The sequence below is a fragment of the Oryctolagus cuniculus genome, chromosome 17 (genome assembly GCF_964237555.1).
Source record: "Oryctolagus cuniculus chromosome 17, mOryCun1.1, whole genome shotgun sequence".
Classification (NCBI taxonomy): Eukaryota; Metazoa; Chordata; class Mammalia; order Lagomorpha; family Leporidae; genus Oryctolagus; species Oryctolagus cuniculus.
In genome coordinates, this window is record NC_091448.1 from 63,261,905 (window position 1) to 63,286,809 (window position 24,905).

General features: G+C 42.4%; 1 protein-coding gene across 12 annotated transcripts in view; it reads left to right on the plus strand.

The window, feature by feature from the left end:
* Positions 1–24,905, plus strand: part of LOC127486713 (leucine-rich repeat-containing protein 37A3-like) — a 47,035-nt gene that overhangs the window by 17,095 nt on the left and 5,035 nt on the right. For all 12 annotated transcript variants that reach the window (XM_070061626.1, XM_070061629.1, XM_070061628.1 and 9 more), the window contains exons 6-7: positions 18,888–18,959; positions 19,486–19,560. In XM_070061626.1, the coding sequence (XP_069917727.1) occupies positions 18,888–18,959; positions 19,486–19,560 (147 nt within the window). The remainder of the gene's footprint in view (positions 1–18,887; positions 18,960–19,485; positions 19,561–24,905) is intronic.

Consider the following 24,905-nt stretch of genomic DNA (forward strand, 5'->3'; position numbering starts at 1 on the left):
CTGTCTCAGTTATGGGTCTGTTTAGGTTTTCGATGTCTTCCTGGTTCAATTTAGGTAGGTTGCATGTGTCCAGGAATCTATCCATTTCTGATAGGTTTCCCTGTTTGCTGGCATACAAGTCCTTGTAGTAATTTCTGATGATTCTTTTTATTTCTGTGGTGTCTGTTGTTACATTTCCTTTTTCATCTCTGATTTTATTGATTTGGGTCTTTTCTCTTCTTTTTTTAGTTAGTTGAGCCAATGGGGTGTCAATTTTGTTTATTTTTTCAAAAACCAGCTCCTCGTTTGGCTGATTTTTTGGAATGTTTTTCTTGATTCAATCCTGTTGATTTCTTCTCTGATTTTAATTATTTCTCTTCTCCTACTAGATTTGGGTCTGGTTTGCTGTAGGTTTTCTAGATCCTTGAGGTGAATAGAAAGCTCATCTATTTGGTGCCTTTCCAATTTCTTGATGTAGGCACCTATTGATATAAACTTTCCTCTTAACACTGCTTTTGCTGCGTCCCATAAGTTTTGGTATGTTGTGCTGTTATCCTCATTTACTTCCAGAAAGTTTTTGATTTCTCTTTTGATTTCTTCTATGACCCATTGTTCATTCAGGAGCATGTTGTTCAATCTCCATGTGTTTGCGTATGCTCTAGGGATTCCTGAGTTGTTCATCTCCAACTTCATTCCTTTATGGTCTGAGAAGCTGCATGGTATGATTCTAATTCTTTTGAATTTGCTGAGACTTGCTTTATGGCCTAGTATGTGGTCAATCCTAGAGAAGGTTCCATGTACTGCTGAGAAGAATGTATAATCTTTAGCTGTAGGATTGAAAGTTCTGTATATATCTGTTAGATCCATTTGGGCTATAGTGTCGTTTAAATCTACTGTATCCTTGTTGATCTTCTGTCCTATTGATCTGTCTATTTCTGAGAGTGGAGTATTGAAGTCCCCCAGTACTATTGTATTGGGGTCTAAGTCTCCCTTTAAGTCCGTTAACAAATCTTTTAGATAAACCGGTGCCCTGTAGTTAGGTGCATATACATTGATAATTGTTATATCTTCCTGTTGAATTGATCCCTTAATCATTATGTAGTGTCCCTCTTTGTCTCTCTTAATGGTTTTTGTGGTAAAGTTTATGGTGTCTGATATTAAGATGGCTACGCCTGCTCTTTTTTCATTTCTGTTGGCATGGTATATCTTTTTCCAGCCTTTCACTTTCAGTCTGTATGGATCTTTGTTGGAAAGATGTGTTTCTTGTAAGCAGCAAATAGATGGGTTTTGTTTTTTAACCCAATCAGCCAAACGGTGTCTTTTAACTGGACAGTTCAGGCCATTCACGTTCAATGTGACTAATGATAAGTGGTAACTTTGCCCTGCCATTTGCCAAAGATAAGTTCTAATATATGCTTTGAATTCCCTGTGATCTTTTGCTGTGAGCTTTCCTTCCTTGGTTTCCTTCCTTTACCTTCTTTCATATTGATGACCGTGTTTCTTTGTTTCTGTGTGTAACACATCTTTAAGCATCTTTTGCAGGGCTGGACGAGTGGCAACAAATTCTTTCAATTTCTGTTTGTTATGAAAAGTCTTTATTTCACCTTCATTCACAAATGATAGCTTTGCAGGATATAATATTCTGGGCTGGCAGTTGTTCTCTCTTAGTACCTGGGCTATATCTTGCCATTCCCTCCTAGCTTGTAGAGTTTCTGATGAGAAGTCAGCTGTGAGTCTGATTGGAGATCCTCTGAGAGTAATCTGACGTTTCTCTCTTGCACATTTTAGGATCTTTTCTTTATGTTTCACTGTGGAGAGTTTAATTACAACGTGCCGTGGTGAGGGTCTCTTTTGGTCGTGTTTATTAGGGGTTCTGTGAGCTTCCTGTACTAGGATTTCTCTGTCCTTCTCCAAACCTGGGAAATTTTCTGCTAATATCTCACTAAAAAGGCCTTCTAATCCTTTCTCCCTCTCCATGCCTTCAGGAACTCCTAGAACCCGAATGTTGGGTTTTTTAATAGTATCCTGAAGATTCCCGACAATATGTTTTAGATTCCTAATTTCCTCTTCTTTTCTTTGGTCTGACTGTATCCTTTCCTGTTCTCTGTCTTCTAAGTCCGATATTCTCTCTTCTGCTTCTCCCATTCTGTTTGTAAGGCTCTCTATTGTGTTTTTCATTTGATCTATTGAATTCTTCACTTCAGTCACTATCCCAGTTTCCTGTTGTACTAGTTGTTTCGTTTCATTTTGATTCCTCCTTAATATTTCATTTTCATGAGAGAGATTTTCTATCTTGTCCATTAAGGATTTCTGTAGTTCAAGAATTTGTTTTTGAGAACTTCTTAATGTTCTTATCAATTTTTTGAGATCTGCTTCTTGCATTTCTTCTATGTCATCATCCTCATAATCTTGAATTGGGGTGTCTTTTTCATTTGAGGGCTTCATGGTGACTTCCTTGTTTTTATTACCTTGGTTTTTGCGTTTGTTATTTGTCATATTGGAGATATTTGGTTTCTTCACTGTGGTGCTTTTTCTTGTTATACTATGACTCTAGATTAAGTGGACTATCTGTTTTTGATGGAGCCTTAGGGCTTGAGATGGGTGTGGCCTGAGAGCTCTGTTTGGTGTGCCAAAGGTGACACTCCCAGGTTAGGCGTGGTAAACCTCTCTCTCTCTCTCTCTCTCTCTCTCTCTTTTTTTTGATTCAACAGGGAAGTTATTCTGCACAGCTGAACAAAGTTGGAGGTAGTTAGCAGGCAAATGATATACCCACAGGAGCCAGAGATCAGAAGCTCTTTCCCAAGGACCACACAGGGAATCTGTTCGGCCCTTAGAGTGGGCTCAAATTCTCCTTCAGTCTCCCACTGGGTTGCCAAAGTTACGGAATTGTAGCGTCTCTGGAGAGTGGTCACGTGAATTCCGTGAGTTCTCTCCCCCACCGTCTCTTTTTTCACAGTCTCAGTTCAGTAGCACCATAAATTTACTAAGTCCTAATCTCCTGTTAATTCGCCCCACCCAGAGTCAGGTTTTACTGCTAGGCTCAGGGCCGGTGCAGACCTGAGGTCGCTCTGCTTATGACGTATGTCCAAGATGGCGCCTGCTCTTTGTCTTGCTCGCCCTTGAGAGGTGAGCGGAGAGAGAGAAACCCGTGTCCATACCAGTCACCTTTTTTTTTTTCCCTCTCTCTCTCTTCCAGTTAGCTTGGTGAAGTCCCCCCCGCCCCGGGGGTCGTTCCCTCTAGTCTCCTCTCTCCGCTTGCCTGCCGGTGTCTCGGGTTATTGAGGTTCGGCTCACCTCGCGTTCCAGCGCTGGTGTGTTGAGTCTGCCGCTGATGTCCCGAACTGTGGGCTCCCACGCTCTCCACGCAGGTCTGCTCCCCTTCCAGCGCCGATGTGTGGACTCGGAGCCCTGGACTTCCCAAGTCTCCCCGCTGTTGCACTCCCCTTCGAGCACTTGCGCGCAGACCCTGCAGCTTGCGCAGCTCAGTCCCGCAGCTCGGCTTCTGCGGCTCAGTCCCGCGGCTCGGTCCTGCGGTTCGGCTTTCGCGCGCGGTGGGCGACCTTGTTCTCCCAGTAGGTCCTCCGATTCACGCCCACTGGATCCAGAAGAGTTTTGTCTGCAATATTTTCCTGGTTCTTTTTTCTGAGGCTACCGTAACTCCCCTTTTATTAAACTAAATTTTCCCGGACTATCGGTGCGCGCCCTCACTATTCCGCCATCTTCGCCAGGTGCTATATTAAGTGCTGGGGGTACAAATTGGAACAGGACAGAAGCTTTGTCTCCAGAGACTTTCATGCCAGCAGGGGGAAGTTGGGAAAATGAGTGACAGCCATGCTAGCATCTGTGCAGCAAGGCCAGAGAGATGAGCTGGAAAAGTAGGAGCAGAGCTAGGGATGGCGCACAGTACACAAGGCACCAGTTCATTTATCTCAAGATTCTGTGTCCATCTTAAGCCAAAGGAAAAAAAAAGCATTTGCTTCATGGTGATGCAAAAACCAGAGCTAGCTGGTATTGGAAACTAATTCTCTTATCATGTGATCTGAACATATCTAACTCGTGGTTACTTCAAAAATTGGCACAATGGCTGTAATACACCAAGTGTGTGTTGGGAGCTGGTCTCCTTTATTTGGGGACATATTCTTTTATTAGACAAAGCTAATCTGCTTCAAGGAAACTTTTGCTATCCCCGTTGCCCCAGGAAGACACCAGTGATCTTATGACCAAAGATGAGGGTTTTTAAAGTGAAAACAATGCTGTTCACTGCATTACAGAGTCCAGAAAAGAGTGCCAGCTGAGCTGGATTCATCATGAACTGGAGCCTAAGCTTCAAGGCTTTACGCTTGCACGTGCCCCTTCCAAGGTCCTGGGAGGGGCTGGAGCAATTTTTATATTCATAATTCTGCATGTTTCATTATAAGGGATTCCCCAAATTAGGTTAAGCTCACGCTCAGCAAAATCTGCATTCACCGTTACTTTGCACGTACTACATGCAGCCCAGTAAACATTCTTCTGAATGAAGCCTCTGTGTAAACAGCAGTGTGGTAGGATCAGTCTATTGTGAATCTGAAATCCACCTCAAAGACATGCCAAGAGCTTACCAGTGACATAACTCTCTTCAAATAGTAATACTCATTAAATCTTTCAGCTGAAATCAGAAATAAATTACAGAAAATCAGCAGTAATTGATAATTCTAAACATTAAGTATACATTTTTTCTTCTGCTTCATGCATGTACATTAAATGTTTTCTTTAAAGAAATATTTAGTTGAAAATCAGAGTTACACAGAGAGAGGAGAGGCAGAGAGAGCAAGATCTTCCATCCAATGGTTCACTCCTCAATTGGCCGCTACAGCTGGAGCTGTGGTGATCCAAAGCCAGGAGCCAGGAGCTTCTTCCTGGTCTCCCAAGCAGGTGCAGGGGCCCAAGGACTTGGGCCACTGCTTTCCCAGGCCACAGCAGAGAACTGGATGGGAAGTGGAGCAGCTGGGACTAGAACCGGCACCCATATGGGATGCCAGTGCTTCATGCCAGGGCGTTAATCCACTGTGCCACAGCACCGGCCCCTTGTACATTAAGTCTTAACCCAATGGCTTATTTTTAAAAATTGTTTTAGTCACTTCATTGGTTCTCACAATAAAACTCAGGTCTGCCCTTTGGGGTGTTTTGTAAGGGTTCAAAGGTTTCCACATTGTCACTTCCAGCAACTTTTCTTCTCATAATCTTCTCATCTGCACCATATTCTCATCTGTGTAACAAGAGATCTTCTTTTCTCTTAAGGTACTTCTTCCTCTGCCCCATATGTTTCTAAGTATTCTCTTCATTGCCTTTACTTTTTCTTCTTTAAGATTTATTCATTTATTTGAAAGTCAGAGATGGGGCTGGCACTGTGGCACAGCAGGTTAATGCCCTGGCCTGAAGCGCTGGCATCCCATATGGGCGCCAGTTCGAGACCTGGCTGTTCCACTTCTGATCCAGCTCTCTGCTATGGCCTGGGAAGATGGCCCTAGTCCTTGGGACCCTGCACCTCTCTCTCTCTTTCTCTCTCCCTCTCCTCTCTCTGTGTAACTCTGACTTTCAAATAGAAAGAGAGAGAGAGAGAGAGGAGAGGAGAGGAGAGGAGAGAAGGAAAGATAGTTACAGAGAGGTGGGGGAGGGGGTCGTCTTCCATCCACTGGTTTACTCCCCAAATGGCCAATATGACCGGAGCTGAGCTAGCTGATCCAAGGCCAGGAGCCGGGAGCTTATTCCAGGTCTCCCACATGGGTGCAGGGGCCCAAAGACTTGGGTCATCTTCCACTGATTTTCCAGGCCATAGAGAGAGCTGAATTGGAAGTGGAGCAATGGGGACTCAAACTGACATCCCATGTGTGATGCCGGCACTGCAGGCAGTGGCTTTACTCGCTATGCCACAGCGCCAGCCCCTGCCATACACATCTTTAATTCCTCCTTTTATTAGGTCATTACGTTTTAGGCACTATACTAAGTACTTACACAAGTGAGATAACATGAAGAATGCACAGTAATGCTTGGCAAATGGTACATGATTACACACGTTGCTTCCATCTTCCCAACAACTCTTGCCATTTAGAAATGATGACCCCTATTGTGTAGGTGAGGGAGGTTAAACTGAGATACTAGCAGAGAACTTCCCAGGCTTGGAGAAGGACAGAGACATGCTAGTACAGGAAGCTCATAGAACCCCCAGTAACCATGACCAAAAGAGATCCTCATCACGACACGTTGTAATCAAACTCACCACAGTGAAACATAAAGAAAAGATTCTAAAATGTGCAAGAGAGAAACGTCAGATTACTCTCAGAGGATCTCTAATTAGTTCACACTGTTAATGTGTGATACAACTATTTAGGAACTTTACAAGAAATTTTCTGTGCAGTTCTTTGTTCCCTGGTGAACAAGAGCTGAAGGAGGGCAACTTGACCTTTTTGTGCATTGTACCTTTTTTAAAAGATTTATTTGTTTATTTGAAAGTCAGAGTTACACACAGAGAGAAGGAGAATCAGAGAGAGAGAGAGAGAGAGAGAGAGTGAGAGAGAGAGAGAGAGACCTTCCATCCGATGGTTCACTCCCCAGTTGGCTGCAATGGCAGGAGCTGTGCAGATCTGAAGCCAGGAGCCAGGAGCTTCTTCCGGGTCTCCCACGCAGGTGCAGGGGCCCAAGGACTTGGGCCATCTTCTACTGCTTTCTCAGGCCATAGCAGAGAGCTGGATGGGAAGTAGAGCAGCCGGGACTAGAACCGGCACCCATATGAGATGCCGGCACCACAGGCAGAGGATTAACCTAGTGAGCCACGGCGCCGGCCCCTAGAACAATATTTCTCACACTTTGACTCTGATTTGGCTTGTGCTGCCACATTTTACTCCCACAAGCGTTATCAAAAAGGCAGTGGAGTAGGATTCAATAGACCGCCATTTATCAAGTGAGGGAATGGGGCCAGAAATGGAAGCGATCTTCAGTGCGGAATCCATGTGATCCTCAAAGCATAATGGTTCACGGTAAAGAGCGTCTGTAGAGTCCTCCACCTAGAGCTGTTGAGACAGTTCCTGCTCAGTCTCTGCACTGCCCATGCACAACCCTAGTGAAGAAGTGAATGCTCTGCAATGGGAGGAAGAGGTGGGAGAGTAGAGTGGCCTCGCAGTGTGACTTCACTGGAGACACATGCAAGGCCCCTACGTCAGCTACAGAAGGGCTGCCCCATGAAAAGGAAAGGCTGAGCCATTTGGTACAAGGCCATGGGTGCTGCTAAGGAAGAGGGAAGCAGTGGAGAACGACAAACTTGGCCAAATTGTCTGCGCTGCTTAATGTTCTACCATCATTCTTCACAGCTTGGGGAAAGGGTGCCAAGGGGAGATGCAGAGGCCAAGGAGCCTTCTTGCACAAGGCTCCCTCGTGATCTCACAGAACAAAGAACAAAGAACAAAACAGATGATGGTCAAAGTCCAGTCTGAGAAACCCTGCTTCACCAAGCACGTGATACATTTTTCATCTAGCATCCTTAGTGACTATTAAAGAATTTTATGAGTTGAACAAGTTCATGATGCTAAAAATACCTGCGAGAACACACTGGAATGGGGGAGATCACAGGCAAGACAATACATGGTTCTTGAACTCACCACTGACCCTGACCTTGATCACAGAAGAATCAGATGTTTCATTCTTTTCCCATATAGCAGCATGTCTGGTTTTCTGGCACCTGTGTATAATATGGTTCTGTTTCAAAACTGAAATATAATCCACTTATCATAAAATGCATACAATCCAGTGGTGTCTAGTATAGTCATTCACAAGGCTCTATAATCATCTCCATTATCTGATTCTGTCACAGAGAGAAGTCATGTGGGGTTCTTGTCTTCATGCAAGAAAGAATTCAGGTGTGAGACAGAGAGCAAAGTAGCAAGGTTTCACTGGGGACAGGGCATCCGTCAGGATGGAAGGGACAGAGAGAGTTTGCCCAGTCACTCGGACTGGGGGAGAGCAAGGTGACATGTTTGAATGGAGAAAATACACTTGGCAGGCCAGGCGGGCAGCTCAGGGGAGAGCAGAGAGCTGAACGTGCAGTCTTTGTCTAGACTGGGGTTTATAAGGGAAAAGGGGTCCAGGTTTTTCCTTCCCCTCCTTCTCCTCCTCCTCTAGGACAAGTCAGATGCAAAAGGCCACAATACTGTGTGGTGCATTTGTATAAAATGTTCAGAATTATACAAATGCATAACACAGTATTGTGGCCTTTTGCATCTGACTTCTTGCCCATAGCCTGCTGGTTTCAAGGTTCACCCATGTTGTAACAGGTACCAGTGCTTTAATGCCTTCCTAATGCTGATAAGGCTCCATGGTGTAGACAGACCACAATACCAATTCACATACTCATCCTTTAAGAGCCACCTGGGTTATTTCCACTTTGGGGCTGCTATGAATAATGCTGTTGTGAACATTCAGGAACAAGTTTTTGTGCAACCATGTTTGTTTTTTAATTCCTGAACCTATAAGTAGGAATGATACTGCTGGGTCTTATGTTAAGGCATGTTTAACATACGTGAGGAACCACCAATCTCTTTTCCACATTGGCTACACCATTTTACCTTCCCACCTGCCATGTAGGAGAGTTCCCATTCTATCTATCTATGTCAACAACTGTCAGTGTATGTCTTTTTTTATTATGACCATCCTATTAAGTGGCTAAAGTAGCATCTAATTGTGGTTTTCATTCACATTTCCCTAATGACTTCAGATGTTGTGCATCATTTTATGACTGCTGGCCATTTATATATCTTCATTTCATGAATGTTTATTCCCTTCTCCTTGAAGCCTAAGAATTCTTTAAATACTCTGGGCATTCTAAGAACTAGACCTTTATCAGATACAAGACTTGCAAATACTGTGAGTTGTCTTAGCTTTTTTAAAAAAATTATTTACCTATTTTATTTTAAAGGGATACAGAGACAGAAGACAGAGATAATTCTTCCATTTGCTGGTTCAATCGCCAAAGTCCCGCAACAACTAGGGTGGGTCAGGCCTAACCCAGGGGCCCAGAACTCAATCTGAGACTCCCATAAGAGTGGCAAGGACCCAATACCTGACCATCACCTGCTGCCTCCCAGGGTACACACTAGCAGGAAGCTAGATTGGAAGCAGGGTAGCCAGGAATCAAATACGGTACTCTGATCTAAGATTCAGACTTTCCAAGTATCAACTCAACTGCTATGCCACACACCTGTCCCACCTTCTTGACAGTCTCCTTGGATGCACCAGTGTTTTTAATTTTCAAAACATATAGTCTATATAACCCTCTATATGTGAGGGTTCATTTTGGGGGTGTCAAGTCGGTTCCATTGATTCCAATGATTGTCAATCATTACTCCAGTACCATACTGAGATTACCATAGGTTTGAACTGGGTTTTGTTGTGGAGTTTTTGCTTGCAACAGACTGAAAGTAGAGCAGGAAGGGAAGTTCAATCCAGGCCTCCCACATGGGTGTCAGGAACCAATTACTTGAGCTATCACTGCTGCCTCCCACTGTCTGCATTACCAGGAAGTAGAACTCAGGAGCTGAAGCCAGACATCAAATCTAGGCACTTGGATATGGGATGCAGACATTTTAACCAGCATCTTAACTGTCAGGCCAAATGCCTGCCTCTGGGTTTTGAAATTGGGAAGTTTGAGTCCTCCCGATTTTTTCCTTTTTTAAGTATTGTTTTAGCTATTCTGGATCCCTTGAATTGTCATATGACCTTATGCCAATTTCTGGCAAGAAGCCAGCTTGGATTTTGCTAGGAATTGTGCTAAAATCATGGATAAATTTGGAGAACAGTCACATCTTCACTGTACTTTCTGATTCATAAACACAGAATGTCTTTCCATTTTCTTAGATCTTCTTTAACATTACTCAAAAATATGTTGTAGCTTCAGAGTACAGGCCTTTTCATTCTGATTAGATGTATTCCTAAGTATTTTTCTTTGGTGTGATTGTTTATGGAATTGTTACCTTAATGTCATTTTCAGATTATTAATTGCTAGTCTGAAAATACAGCAAATTTTGGCAGACTGATCTGTGTCCCACAAACTACTGAACTTTTTCTCTAGTAGATTTTTTTGTGCATGGATTCTTTCTCATTTTCTACAGGTAAGATAATCATCTCATCTCCAAAAAGAGAATGTTTTCTTTCATTCATTCCAAAATATATGTTTTTCTCACCTAATTTCCCTAGCTAGAACCTTCAGAACAACATCGAATAAAAGTGGTAAGAGAAAGCACCCTTGCTTTGTTCTTGATCTTAGGATGAAAGCTTTCAATCCATCATAATTCAGCACGAAGTTAGCCAGGGGATCTTCACTGTTGTCCTCTATTAGGTTATTGAGTTGCCTTCTATCCAAGTTCCATGTTTTTATACTGAAAGGTTATTCTAGCTTTTAAATACTTTTAGAACTGTATGTATTGAGATGATCACGTATCTTTTCTTTCATTCTATTAACACAGCACATTACAGTGATTTACTTTGATATGTTTAATCAACTTTTCATTCCTGGGATAAATCCAAGTTGGTTAAGATATGGAATCCTTTTCATATATTCTGTTGGATTATACTTGCTAGTATTTGCTGAGCATTTTTCAATCTATATCATTAGGTACCAGTTTATAATTTTTCTTGTGATATTTTTGTCTGACTTTGGTATCAGCATAAAACTAACCTCATACAATGCTAGGAAATGTTCTGCCCTATATTTTAGAAGACTTAATGAATTATTGACGTTAATTATTTTAGATTTGCAATGAAGTTATGTGTCCTTGAGCTTTTCTTTGTAGAAGTTCTAATTACTAACTAAATCTCTTTTCTTTAAAAGAAAGTTTATCTATTTATTTGAAAGGCAGAAAGAATCAGAATGAATGAATGAGTGAATATCTTCTATTTGCTAGTTTACTCACCACAAACCTGAGGCTGGGCAAGACTGAAGCCAAGAGCCAGGAACTCCATCTGGGTCTTCCACATGGGTGGCCAAGAATCTGAACCCTCATCTGCTGCCTCCCAGGGAGCACATTAGCATGAAGTTGTATCAGAAGCGGACGTGGGGCTTGATCCCAGCCAATCCAGTAAGGGGTGTGGGCATTCTTAGTGGCAGCCTAACCTACCACACCACATCTGCCCCCTCAGTCTCTTCACCTGATATAGGTCTATTCAGATTTGTTAATTTGAAGTCAGGTTCAGCAGTTTGTATCCATCTAAGAACGTGTCCATTCCATCCATGTTTCCTAATTCACTGGCATATAGTCCTCAGTTTTCCTTTTTATACTTCTGATGTCTATAAGGTCAACAGTAATGTCCCCTTTCATTCCTGATTTTTTTTTTTCTTGACAGGCAGAGTGGACAGAGAGAGAGACAGAGAGAAAGGTCTTCCTTTGCTGTTGGTTCACCCTCCAATGGCCGCCGCAGCCAGCACGCTACAGCCGGCACATTGCGCTGATCCAAAGCCAGGAGCCAGGTGCTTCTCCTGATCTCCCATGTGGGTGCAGGGCCCAAGCACTTGGGCCATCCTCCACTGCACTCCCTGGCCACAGCAGAGAGCTGGCCTGGAAGAGGGGCAACCGGGACAGAATCCGGCGCCTGGACCGGGACTAGAACCCGGTGTGCCGGCGCCGCAAGGCAGAAGTTTAGCCTAGTGAGCCGCGGCGCCGGCCCCTGATTTTAAATAATTTTATTGGTCAGTCGAACTTAAGTGTGTTGATCTTTTCAATGAACCAATTTTTATTATATTGAGTTTTCTCTATTGTTTTTCTATATTTCTGCTCTGAACTTTGTTTCATTCCTTTTTTTTTTTCATAGTTGATTTGGGAGGAAGTTTAGGTACAGATATGAGACTTCTAAACATTTATATTTGCATATATAAACTTCCCTCTGAGCACTGCTCCAGCTCATCATGTAGTATTGATATCTTCTGTGTGCATTTTCATTCCTACCAAAATAGTTTCTGGTTTCCTTTGTGATTTCTTCTTTGAACCACTGGTTATTCATGGGTGCTTATTTCCACTTATATGTGAATTTCCCAGATGTTTTTCTGCTTTGATTTCTAATTTCATTCTACTTTAGTTGAAAACATACTCTGTGTGATTTCAGTCCTTTTAAATGTATTGATAGGTCTTGTGATGTAACATATGATCTTCCTAGAGAATGTTCTATTTACACTAGAAAAGAATACATCTTTAGCATTTTTATGTCGACATTGCTGGGAATTGCTCTGTAGATGTCTGGTACATCTAGATGGTTTATATTCATTCAAGTTTTCTTTTTTTAAATATTTTATTTATTTATTTGAGAGAGCATTACAGAGAGAGGGAGAGACAGAGAGAAAGGTCTTCCACCCACTGGTTCACTACCCAGATGGCCACAACAGCCAGAGCTGAACCCATCCAAAGCCAGGAATCAGAAGCTTCCTCTAGGTCTTCCCATACGGGTATAGGGGCCTTGCTTTCCCAGGCCATAGCAGAGAGCTGGATGGGAAGAGGAACGGCTGGGACACAAACCAGCACCCATATGGGGTGCCAGTGCCACACCTCCCAGCCCACTCCCTAAATGCCTGTACTGGCCAGGGTTGGGTAAGGCAAAAGCCAGGAGCTGGCAACTCAGTCCATGTCTACCCAACATGGGCAACTGGAAGCCAACCACTTGAGCTACCACTTGCCGCCTCCCAAGGTCCACACTGGCAGGAAGCTGGAATTAGGAGCAAAACTCAGACTCCTTTGCAGACACTCTAATACAGGATGCAGACAACCCAAACAGTGGTTTAACCACTAGACCAAATGGCCATCCACTTTTTTTCTACAATATATTCAAGTTATTTCCTTAGTGGTTGTCCTAGAATTATAATTAACATCTTAGTTTATAACATTTTTCTTCAGATTACTATCAAAATAACTTAAATAGTATACAGAAACTTTGCTTCTCTATAGCTCCATTCTCCCCCTACCTTTATACTATTTTTTTATTTAATAAATGTAAATTTACAAAGTGCAACTTTTGCATTGTTGTGGCTTTCCCCCCTAACCTCCCTCCCACCCGCAGCCATCCCATCTCCCACTCCCTCTCCCATCCCACTCTTCATCACGTTTCATTTTCAATTATCTTTATATACAGAAGATCAACTTAGTATATACTAAGCAAAGATTTCAACAGACTGCACCCACACAACCACACAAGATATAGAGTACTGTTCGACTAGTAGTTTTATCGTTAACTCTCATAGTAAAACACATTAAGGACAGAGATCCTGCATGGGGAGCATGTGCACAGTGACTCCCATTGTTGATTTAACAATTGACACTCTTATTTATGACGTCAGTAATCACCTGAGGCTCTTGCCATGAGCTGTCAAGGCTATGGAAGCCTCTTGAGATCACCAACTCTGAACTTAGTCAAGGCCATATCACAGTGGAGGTTCCTTCCTCCCTTCAGAGAAAGAAAGGTGACTCCTTCTTTGATGGCCCATTCTTTCTGCTGGGATCTTGTTCACTGAGATCGTTCATTCAGGTTGTTTTTGCTACAGTGTCTTGGCTTTCCATGCCTGTGAGACTCTCATGGGCCTTTTAGCCAGATCCGAATGCCCCAAGGGTTGATTCCGAGGCTGGAGTGCTGTTTAGGACATTTGCTATTCTATGAGTCTGCTGTGTGTCCTGCTTCCCCTGCCGGATCATTCTCTCCCTTTTAATTCTATCCTTCATTCTTTGCAGACACTGGTCTTTTTTGTGAAATCTCTTCGACACTTACCTTTTTGATCAATTATGTACTTAAACTTATCACTTTAACAAGTGAGATGCCATTGGTACATGCCTCCTTGATAAGATTGATTTGGAATCCCCTGGCACATTTCTAGCTCTACCATTGGAGGTAAGCCCGAGTGAGCATGTGCCGACCTGTACATCTCCTCCCTCTCTTATTCCCACTCTTCTATTTAACAGAGATCATTTTTCTGTTAATTTTAAATGCCTAAGAATAATTGTGTATTAATTACAGAGTTCAACCATATCCTGCTATTCTTACCCATCAGGGTGACAAAAAGTTTGAGAAAGTGGAATTAAAACATATTAGATAATCCATGCATCTGATGAGTCTTCAAAAGTTTACAGAAATGTGTACTATGGAAAAACTATGCACTTCTTGGTTGACATTTCTTCCCTGCAGCACACTGAATGTGCCATCTCACTGCCTTGGGGCCTCTATTGTTTCTGATGATACATCAGCTATTAATCTTTTGACGATTCCTAGTATATGATGTTATTTTCTCTTGCTGCTTTCAAGATGTTCTGTGTTTGGCTTCTAATAGTTTGATTATGATACGCCTATATGTGAAACTCTTTCAGTTCATCCTACTTAAGAATTCCTTGAACTTCTTGCCATGTATAGATCCATATGTTTTATTAGGTTTAGGAAGTTTGAGGCCACCATTTCTTCAAATATTCTTTCTCCTCTTTTCTCCTTCTGAAATTAGTAAGCTTGATGGTGTCCTACTCTCTAGGATTGCATCCATCTTTCTTCTTTCTTCCTTCTTTCTGTTCCTTCAACTCAACAATCTCAATTTATCATCAAATTCCTGATTCTTTCTTCTGCTTAGTCAGATCTGCCACTGACACTCACTAGTGAATTTTCCATATTAATTACTATGTTTTTCAACTCCTCAATTTCTATTTGGCTCCTTTTTATAATTTCTGTGTGTTTTTTTTTTAATTTAGAAAGCATACAAAGATGGTGATCTTCCACCCACAGTTTTACTCCCCAACTATCTCTATCATGTGGGGCTGGGGCAGGCTGAAACAGGAAATGGGGAACTCAGTCCAGGTCTCCTCTGTGGGTGAAATTACCTGCTTCCTCCAATACTCTGCATTAGCAGGAAGCTGAAGTTGCGAGTGGAATCAGAACTTGAACCCAGGCACTCTGCTATGGGATGCAGATGTCCCAAGCAGCATCTTGACTGCTGCACCAATCAGCTGTCCCTCTTTTTAAAGTAATTTCCATATTTAATATGGTCCATTTGATGAGGCATAGTTTTCATTAGTTCTTTACTAAACAAAACTAAATGGTTTCCTTTATACTTTCTTAAACAAGGGTGTCCTCACTCATCACTTCCATTTTAACATCTGTTTGAAAGGTAGTGACTGACAGAGAGGTCTTCCATCTGCTGGTTCATTCCCTAAATGCCTGCAAAAGCCAGAGCTGGGCCAGACCAAAGCCAAAAGCTTGGAAAACCATCTGGGTCTCCCACATGGCTGGCAGGGGCTCCCACACTTGAGGCAAAGCTGCTGTCTCCCAGCACGTGAAGCAGCAGGAGGCTGAAGTCAGAAGCCAGGTAGGATGTGGACATCCCAAGTGACAGCTTAACCCTCTGCACCACAACACCCACCTCTGAACTTATTATCAGTAACTGAATCAAGTCTTTGTCTAGTGAGTCCAATGTCTGGGCTCCTCAGGGATAGTTTTTTACTGAAACTGGAATTTCCTCTGAGTATGAGCCATATTTTGTTTCCTTCTCGCTCTCATAAAAAAATGAACATTTTAAATAATATAGCAATTCCAAAAACTAGATTCCTGTCTCCAGTTTGGTGTTACTAATGCTTGTTGTAGCAGTTGCTGTTATCTAGCCACTTTTCTGAACCAATGCTATAAAGTTTGTATTACTTATGATGTGTGGCCATTGAAGTCTCCACTTGGTTAGCCTGGGGGTCAGGACTGAATAGAGAACTCCCTACAAGTCTGGAATCAACAATTCTCCCAGCTTTTGTCAAAGAGCTCCAAGTACACGTTGTACTGTGTCCTTTCTGTTCTTAGCCAGGCAGTCCAGGGCTGTCTTTTCTTTTACTTCCTGCATGCATAGAACCTCAGGATCAGCCAGTTATAAAGAAGTCAGGGCCCCTTCAGGTCTTTCCTGGCAAAGCTTATAGCCCTAGATATGTGTAAGGCCTTCCAAATTCACAGGAATACATTCCACCATCTTCCAGTGTCCTGAGGGTATATTGTGTGTTTCAAAGTTCTAATGAACATCTTATTCCTCAGCTTCCCATGTTAAGCTTTTTGAATAGACTATCTTTTGGTCCCAACTGCTATCCAGTATCGCACACAGCTTCCATGGTGAAGCACTTGCCTGTAGTTATTTCCCAAAAACAGCCTCTGAGAGAGGCTTCATTCTGCATGTTTATCTCCATTCATTTCCATTCTCTCTGTCTCTGTTCTGTCTCTCTCTCTTTCTCTCCCTCCCTCCCTCCTTCTGTCCCTCTATCCCTCTCCCTCTCTCTGATACTGGGCATACAGGCTATTTTTTTTTTTATTTTGGAGAGTTTGGAGGTTTTTTTTTTTTTGCTCATTTTACACATACTTCTCTTTTCTCTCATTATAATTCCTGATTTGGTTCAAATGTAGACAAAATAAATTGGACAAAGTTCAAACATTATCCAACATTCACATGGTTACATATGACTTTGAGTATGCAAGTAATACATCTCATAATTTTAAAAAAATTGAGAAGCAACAAATTAAAAATAAAATTCACCCACAATCCAAAAACCTAAACCCAAATATTACTAAGACATCAGTCTACTCCTAAAGCAGATGTTTCTTTTTTAACCTTTATTTAATAAATATAAATTTCCAATGTACAACTTCTGGATTATAGTGGCTTTTTGCCCCCATAACTTCCTCCCACCCGCAACCATCCCATCTCCCATTCCCTTTCTCATCCCATTCTTCATCAAGATTCATTCTCAATTCTCTTTATATACAGAAGATCAACTTAGTATATACTAAGTAAAGATTTCAACAGTTTGCACCCACACAGAAACACAAAGTATAAAGTATTGTTTGAGTACTAGTTATACCATTAATTCACATAGTACCACACATTAAGGACAGAGATCCTACATGGGGAGTAAGTGCACAGTGACTCCTGTTGTTGATTTAACAATTGACACTCTTATTTATGACGTCAGTCATCACCCGAGGCTCTTGTCATAAGCTGCCAAGCCTATTTTTAAGGCTACCACTGAGCTTGCCAGGGAGGAACTGTCTAGGGCAAGTTAAATACACGAAACCCACACAAATCTCACTATTCTTAGAGAAAGTCAGCCAATTTTCTTGAGTAAATGCCCCACAGGTTGCTGCAAGCCTTTGGTTAAATTTCCAGAATTATCAAAAACTTGATTCTGACCACTTTTACCATTTTGTTGTTCCCTTTATGAAGGGATAAATTTTCAGATGTTCTCACTCCACTGTTTACATAGGTTTCCACTGATGTCACCTACAACATGCTGTTAAATCTCTAGTCTCAATGACTCTGAGCTAAATATCTAATTGTGGGATAAGATTAGGGAAAAGGAATAAAAAGAGAAACTAATTTTCATGAGCGCTATCCTGAGAAGGTTGATGAAATTTTCAAAGTACTTCTATATTTAGTCATCTCAAGCTTCAGATTAAAGTGACAAATATTTGGACCCTTTTCTGCACACATATTAGACACAGTCTGGGGCAGGACTGAGCTCCAGCTCCAGCTTTGCTTCTTACAAGTGCAGTGACCTACAACAAGTTACACAGCCTCTGTGACTCAGCACAATATATATCACAATAGGCTACTGGGGTACAATACCTATCACAGAGGTTACTGGGAACATCCAGTGTTGAATGCTGAACACAGATGCTTGGCAGCCAAATCAATATCATCTGTAAGAGTTATTATTTTCACAGTTTGTAACAGTACAGTACGTTTTTGAGTAGAGTTAAACTAAAGGCAGTTTTTTTTTTTACCTGTTTTTGTTTTTGTTTGCTTGCTTTAAAAACTTTAAAAATCTATTACAGCATTTAGGAATGAAATTTCCCACAACATGAATTTATTCACTGTATTGGTAGGGAAACAAAATGTGAATTCTTTACTCAACAAATATTTATTAACCATGCAGTAAATTTCAGGCACTATGCCACACACAGGCATAACAAAGACAATAACAATATCCCTGCCCTCAAGGAGCTACAGGCCAGGAGACTGACAGGCCAACAGGTGATGACAAGCAACGTAACAAAGACTGATGTGACGTGATGTGACGTGATGTGATGTGACGTGATGATGTGATGTGATGTGATGTGATGATGTGTGATGCGAAATGAGAACACCAGTGGAAGAACGTGACAAGAGTATGGCTTTGACGTGGGTTCTTTTTCCATCAACTAAATGAATTAAGTCATGGCTTGTTTAAAATTTCCAAAGATGAAAGGCAAGCACCTTGAATTATGGAGAACACAGGATTAGTGTTTCCTACACAAAAAAGGGCTTCCCTATCAGTGTGGTCACTTCTATACGTCTTTCTTTTTTAAGACACAGACAGCTCCCGCCCACTAGTTCACTTCCCAAATACCTGCAATGGCTCAGGCTAGGCTAGGCCAGGCCCAGGCTGAAGCTGGAAACCAGAAACCAGTCCACGTCTCCAAGTAGATAGCAGAGACTCAACCAATTGAGCCATCACCACTGCCTCCCAGGGTCTGCATTAGCAGGAAGTTGCAATTAGAAGCTGGAACTGGGAATCAAACCCAGGCATCTGATTTGAGACGTAGGTATCCCAATCTGGGTGTTAATTGCTAGGCAAAACACTGGCTCCACTTCTAAGGCTTTTCACCTAAAAAGTTCTTTGGCATATTTTGTGTTTATTATGCATTTTTTTGTATCTTTTCTCTTTCTCTTCTCCATTCATCCTCTAGGAGACATAGATAGCTCCCAAAGAACAAGTGCTTTTTGAATCCTAAGGGTGATTTGTAAGTACACAGAAAGTAATTTTAAGCCTAAAATGTCTACACAAAAAAGAATATAATTTCTCATACAGTCTTGTGCTTACTGAAATGGCCGATACCTTTAATTCCATTGCCTTTTTCAGAAATCTCAATCGTAATCCTCTGACAAATGTTGAAGATTCGTATCTTTTTAAACTGCCAGCATTAAAATATCTGTAAGTATGAAAATAATCTTTTTTTATTTTCATCAAACATTAAGTATTTGAGATTGAGGCTAAAAAGTCATGATTTTAAATTAGGTTACTGAAAAAAGTTATTGACTGAGGCAAGAACTGAGAAAGAATTTATCATGGGAAAGACAGCTGGCAGGGCGAGACAGTGTTACATGCAAATACATGTTAGGAATACCATCTATCCCAAGCAAAGAGGTATAGATGTAAATTTTTTAAAGAAAAAATAAGAATTAAAAGAGGTCAGTGTAGTATAAAATGAAAAATAAGACAATGGCAGAAAAAGGTGTAGGTTCTACTCTTCAATGCCAAGGTCATTAATCTGATGATGCAAATAGTAAAGTCATTTCAACCAGGGCTTTCTGGAACTGTCTCCATGACAAACTCTTGAGCTGTCTTGCTTTATAGAGAAGCCAAAACTGATGTAACCACATCTTCCTGAAACAACCTTTTTAAAGACAGATCTTTTTATTGAGGTCCATACCGTGAATGTTTGGGCTTTCTCCTTCAGAGACTTGGGAACAACACAAGTACCACTTACCACAGTTGAGAACATTCTCATGATGACTCTTCAACTGGAAAAACTGTAAGGTATCTTTTTCTTAGGTTTATTTCCATGTAAGTCTGTAGACGTGTTTTCTTAAGTCAGGCTTATGGAGGTATAATTTTTATGTATTTCAATTCGCACTGTAAAGTTTGCTGAGTTTTGGCAAACACGTGGTTATGTAACCACCACCAAATTCCTGATGTAGAACATTTCTATCAACCCTAAAAGGTCCCTCATGGTCCTTTCCAGTCAATCGTCTCCTCCCATCCCCAGACCCAGGCCCTCAAACCACTCACCCTGTTTCTATTCTTGTAGTTTTTCCTTCCACAGTGTCTTATAAGCAAAATCATGTAGTAAGTGTAGCCTCTTGTGTCTGGCTCCTTTACTCAGCATAATCCTTTAGAGATTAAACTACTATTCATGTTGCTGCCTCTACCTATTGCTGAGTAATATTCCAATTGTGTAGTTACACCAGTTTATCCATTTCATCAGCTTATAGAACTGTGTTTTCCAACTTTTTGCAATTATAAATAAAGCCACTAACAGCACTCACATGCAGGTCTGTAAATGAATATGTGGCTTCATCTCTTTGGTGTAAAGATCTAGGGGTAGGACAGTTCATTACCTACTAAGTGTATATTGAACTGTTTAACACACAGCTAAACTGTTTGCCAAGTAGCTGCTGCAGTCTGCACTCTCACCAACAATGTTCGAGAGTGGCAGTTGCAACATGTGTTGTCCCAGTCCTCAGGTTTCAACTTTAACAAAAATTTAGAAACTGGATGTTGTGGCACAGCATTAAGATACCACTTGGGGGGCTGGCACCATGGCTCACTTGGCTAATCCTCCGCCTCTGGTACTGGCATCCCATATGGGCGCTGGGTTCTAGTCCCGGCTGCTCCTCTTCCAGTCCAGCTCTCTGCTGTGGCCCGCGAAGGCAGTGGAGGATGGCCCAAGTGCTTGGACCCTGCACCCGCATGGGAGACCAGGAGGAAGCACCTGGCTCCTGGCTTCAGTTCGGCGCAGCTCCGGCCATAGCGGCCATTTGGGGGGTGATTGGGAGGTGAGCCAATGGAAGGAAGACCTTTCTCTCTGTGTCTCTCACTGTCTAACTCTACCTGTCAAATAAATAAATAAATAAGATACCACTTGGGATGCCTACATCCCGTATCAGAGTGCCAAGTTTGAGTCCCAGCTACTCTGCTTCCAGCTAATGTGCACCCTGGGAGGTAGCCGATGGTAACTCGAGTATTCTGGTCTCTGCCACCCATGTAGGAGACCCACACACTGAGACCTATATCCTTGGCATAGTCCTGGCCCAACCCTGGCTGTTATCAGCATTTGGGGAAGTGAACCAGCAGATGGAAGGTCAATCTTTCTCTCTCTCTCTCTTTCTCTCTCTCGTTCTTTCAAATAAGTTAAAAAACAAAACTTTTTTAATGTAGCTTTTCTGCTAGTAGATATATAGTGGAATCTCTATTTTTTTTTAGTATTTAAAAATAGTTACTTGAGAGTCAATCAGTTCTCTCACCAAATGCCCACCATGACCAGCACTGGGCTGAAGCTGGAGTTGAAGGCTGGGAATTCAACCAAGACCTCCCATGTAGGTGGCAGGAACCCCAATTTCTCAAGCCCAAGAAAGGCAGGAGAACTATATTAGCAGGAAGCTGGAATCAGGAACCAGAGAGAAGAATCAAATGCAAGTGCTCAAATGTGGGATTCAGTCATCCTAACGCTGGCACCTTGGGTACACTCACTGCAGTTTAAACTTGCACTACTCTAATGACTGACGATACTGTTGTGCAAGTATCTTTACCAAGTGTCTATTCAAATCTGTTCCCATGTAGTAATTTGATGGTAATCTTAGGGAGGTTTTTTTTTTTTTTTTTTTTTTTTGACAGGCAGAGTGGACAGTGAGAGAGAGAGAAAGAGAGAAAGGTCTTCCTTTGCCGTTGGTTCACCCTCCAATGGCCGCCGAGGCTGGCGTGCTGCAGCCGGCGCACTGTGCTGATCCGAAGGCAGGAGCCAGGTGCTTCTCCTGGTCTCCCATGGGGTGCAGAGCCCAAGCACTTGGGACATCCTCCACTGCACACCCTGGCCAGAGCAGAGAGCTGGCCTGGAAGAGGGGCAACCGGGACAGAATCTGGTGCCCCGACCGGGACTAGAACCCAGTGTGCCGGCGCCGCTAGGTGGAGGATTAGTCTATTGAGTCACAGCGCTGGCCGTGAGTTATCCTTTCACTCTACTAAGTGTACCTTCTGAAGAGTAGAAGTTAATTTTTTAATGTTGCTTAGCCTATAGCAACTTTTTATCTTGTATGGTTTGTCCTTTTATTGTGCCTTTCCTAAAAAAATCATTCAAATAACCCATTGTCTAATCTAAAGTTACAGATATTTTTTCCTGTTTTCTTGTAGAAACTGTAGAGTTACATTTAGGTCCATGATCCTTTCTAGTTAATTTTCATGCAGAGTTTGAAGTATCTCAAGTTTTGAAGTTTTAAAAAGGATTTCCTTAGAGCCCTATTCTGACATTTTACCATAAACTCACTGCAACTTCCATTGTGACCTCCCCCCTGCCAATTGGACAAGCTAAACAGAAACTATGATAAGGCTAGTCAAGCGGACTCCACAAGATAAGAATGGGGAAAGGCCTCTCATAGCATACCCTGCCCTAATCACTTCTGTCAGATCACCTCCTTGACTAACTTCCCACATCATCAAATCCATTGGTTTCTGCTCTAGCCTCCTCTTCCTCAACCTTGGGCAGCATCTGCCACAGTGGATCCTCCCAGGTCAGTGAGAGGCCTTCCTCTCCAAAGAGTCAAAGCTCTCATCATCAACAAGCTTTCTCAATTAGCCAAGGCTATGGTGTTCTAGCTGCTTTTTTCATACTTGACCATCAGTGGACAGGAAAAGTGCTAGCATTTTCTGGAGCCATGTGCAACCAAGGCTATAAAAACCTGAAAGCAATTGTTACACTGGAGCTCATTATTGGAAGTCCTCAGGAGTTTAGACAAAGCAGGCCAGCTCACTTGTGTCGTGACTCATAAGTGATGGTCCTTAATGCATTCTTAAAGACTTACTTATTTATTTGAAAGGCAGAAATACAGAGAGAGAGAAAGATCTTCCATCTGCTGGTTCCTAGCTCAAAAGACCACAACAGCCAGGGCTTGGCCAGGCCAAAGTCAGGCGTCGGAGCTTATTCTGACTCATGTGGGAGCAGGAGCCCAAGCACTTGGGCCATCCTCTGCTGCTTTCCCAAGTGCATTAGCAGGGAGGTGGATCAGAAGCAGAGCAGCTGGGACTTGAACCCGTGCCTATAAGGGATGCTGACACTGCAGGTGAAGGCTTAACCTGCTACACCACAGCGCTGGCCCCTTTATAGCATATTCATGTGCAATGGTCTTATCTAGTAAGAATAAGCTATACCTCAGGTCATTAGCAATTTCAAAAGATTTTCCAATATTTTTTTAAGATTTTATTTATTTATTTGACAGATAGAGTTATAGACAGTGAGAGAGAGACACAGAGAAAAAAGCCTTCCGATGGTTCACTCCCCAAATGGCCACAATGGCCGGAGCTGCACTGATCGAAGCCAGGAGCCAGGTGCTTCTTCCCAGTCTCCCATGCAGGTGCAGGGGCCCAAGGACTTGGGCCATCTTCCACTGCTTTCCCAGGCCACAGCAGAGAGCTGGATCAGAAGCAGAGCAGCTGGGACTAGAACCAGCGCCCATATGGGATGCTGGCACCACAGGTGAAGGATTAACCTACTGTGCCATGGTGCCGGCCCAGATTTGCCAATATTTTTAAAAATAATGATTTGGGGCCCAGCACTGGTGTTGTGGCATAAGGTTAAGTTGTCTGTGATGCTGGCATCCCATATCGGAGTGCCAGTTCAAGTCCCAGCTGCTCCACTTCCCATCCAGCTCCTTGCTAATGAACCTGGGGAAGCAGCACAGGATGACCAAAGTGCTTGCCCCCTGCCACCCAGGAGAGACCTGAATATAGCTCCTGGCTCCTGGATCCTGGCTCCTGACTTCAACCCAGCCCAGCCCCAGCTGCGGTGGCCATTTGGGGCATGAACCAGTGGCTGGAAGATTTATTCACATTGGCCTTAGAAAGATAAATTGAGGTGCATGCTGTAAAACAACTGATTTGAATGCCTCAAAAATCCCAATGCCATGAAACACTGCAAAAAAGGAACAGTTCTAAACTGAAGAAAATTAAAGAGCCATGAAAATAAAATGCAATGCCTGATTTAAAAGTAGCCAAGACATGTTTGGGACAACTGAGAGCACCTGCATGTGGACCACAATAGACGGTGATGTTAATGTTAAAGCTGACTGGGTGATAATAGTGTTGTGGATATGCAGGAGAATGCCTTTGTTCTTAGGAGACGCAGACTTCAGGTTTAGCAAGAAAAGGTCATCATATCTACAGCTCATTCTCAAATGGTTTGTCCAAGAAGTGCATAGAGACACACACGTGGAAAGTGAATGTGGCAAAATGTTAGCAACAGTTGAATCTAAGTGAAAGAACATGTAAACTCATGACACCAATCTTTCGGATATTTTTGTAGGCTTGAAAATTTTCAAAATACGAAGTTAGGGGTAGAAAGGACTTAACGAAAATTTCCTGTTAGAATTGAAGTCTAGTAAAACACTAGCTTAGCATTCTGAGTGCATTCTTTCTATATGAAGCTTTCTCTGGACCCAAAGAAGTAACATTAGTCATCTGTAACAACTCAACCATTGGTTATTCTATTGGTTAGAAAGAGCCTGGCCCACTAAGTGTATCCAGTGTTAATCTAAACTCTATACATTGTGCCCCCAACCCACAGCCTTCGTGTTTCCATGAAACACAGGTTCTGTTTGCCTAATAAAGTCATCCTTTTGCCTCAGAGAAGGCCCCCAAACAACCCAAGGTGGGAGAGCATCAGTACTGTGCAGGTAGTGGTTTGCAAGTGAATAACTAGAGTGGCTAACTTGTGTTGCACACTCACATGTGTCAGGCACATTTCAAGTGCTGATTCATTTGGTCCTCACATCTCATTAGAGGTAGGTGCTATCAGAATGAGGTGGCTGAGAAACAGAGTCTAAGCCATTTGCCCAAGATCATATTATTAGCAGAGCTAAGATGTGAACCTAATCTGGTGATGGAATTTGTACTCCTAATCACTACATTATACTGCTTAAGTATAATATTGAGGACTCACTCCTATTAAACAGGCTGTTTTTATCTCCCTGAAACAGCCTCCAATAATTCTTTTTTTTTTTTTTTTTTTTTGGACAGGCAGAGTGGACATTGAGAGAGAGAGAAAGGTCTTCTTTTTGCCGTTGGTTCACCCTCCAATGGCCGCCACTCCCTGGCCACAGCAGAGAGCTG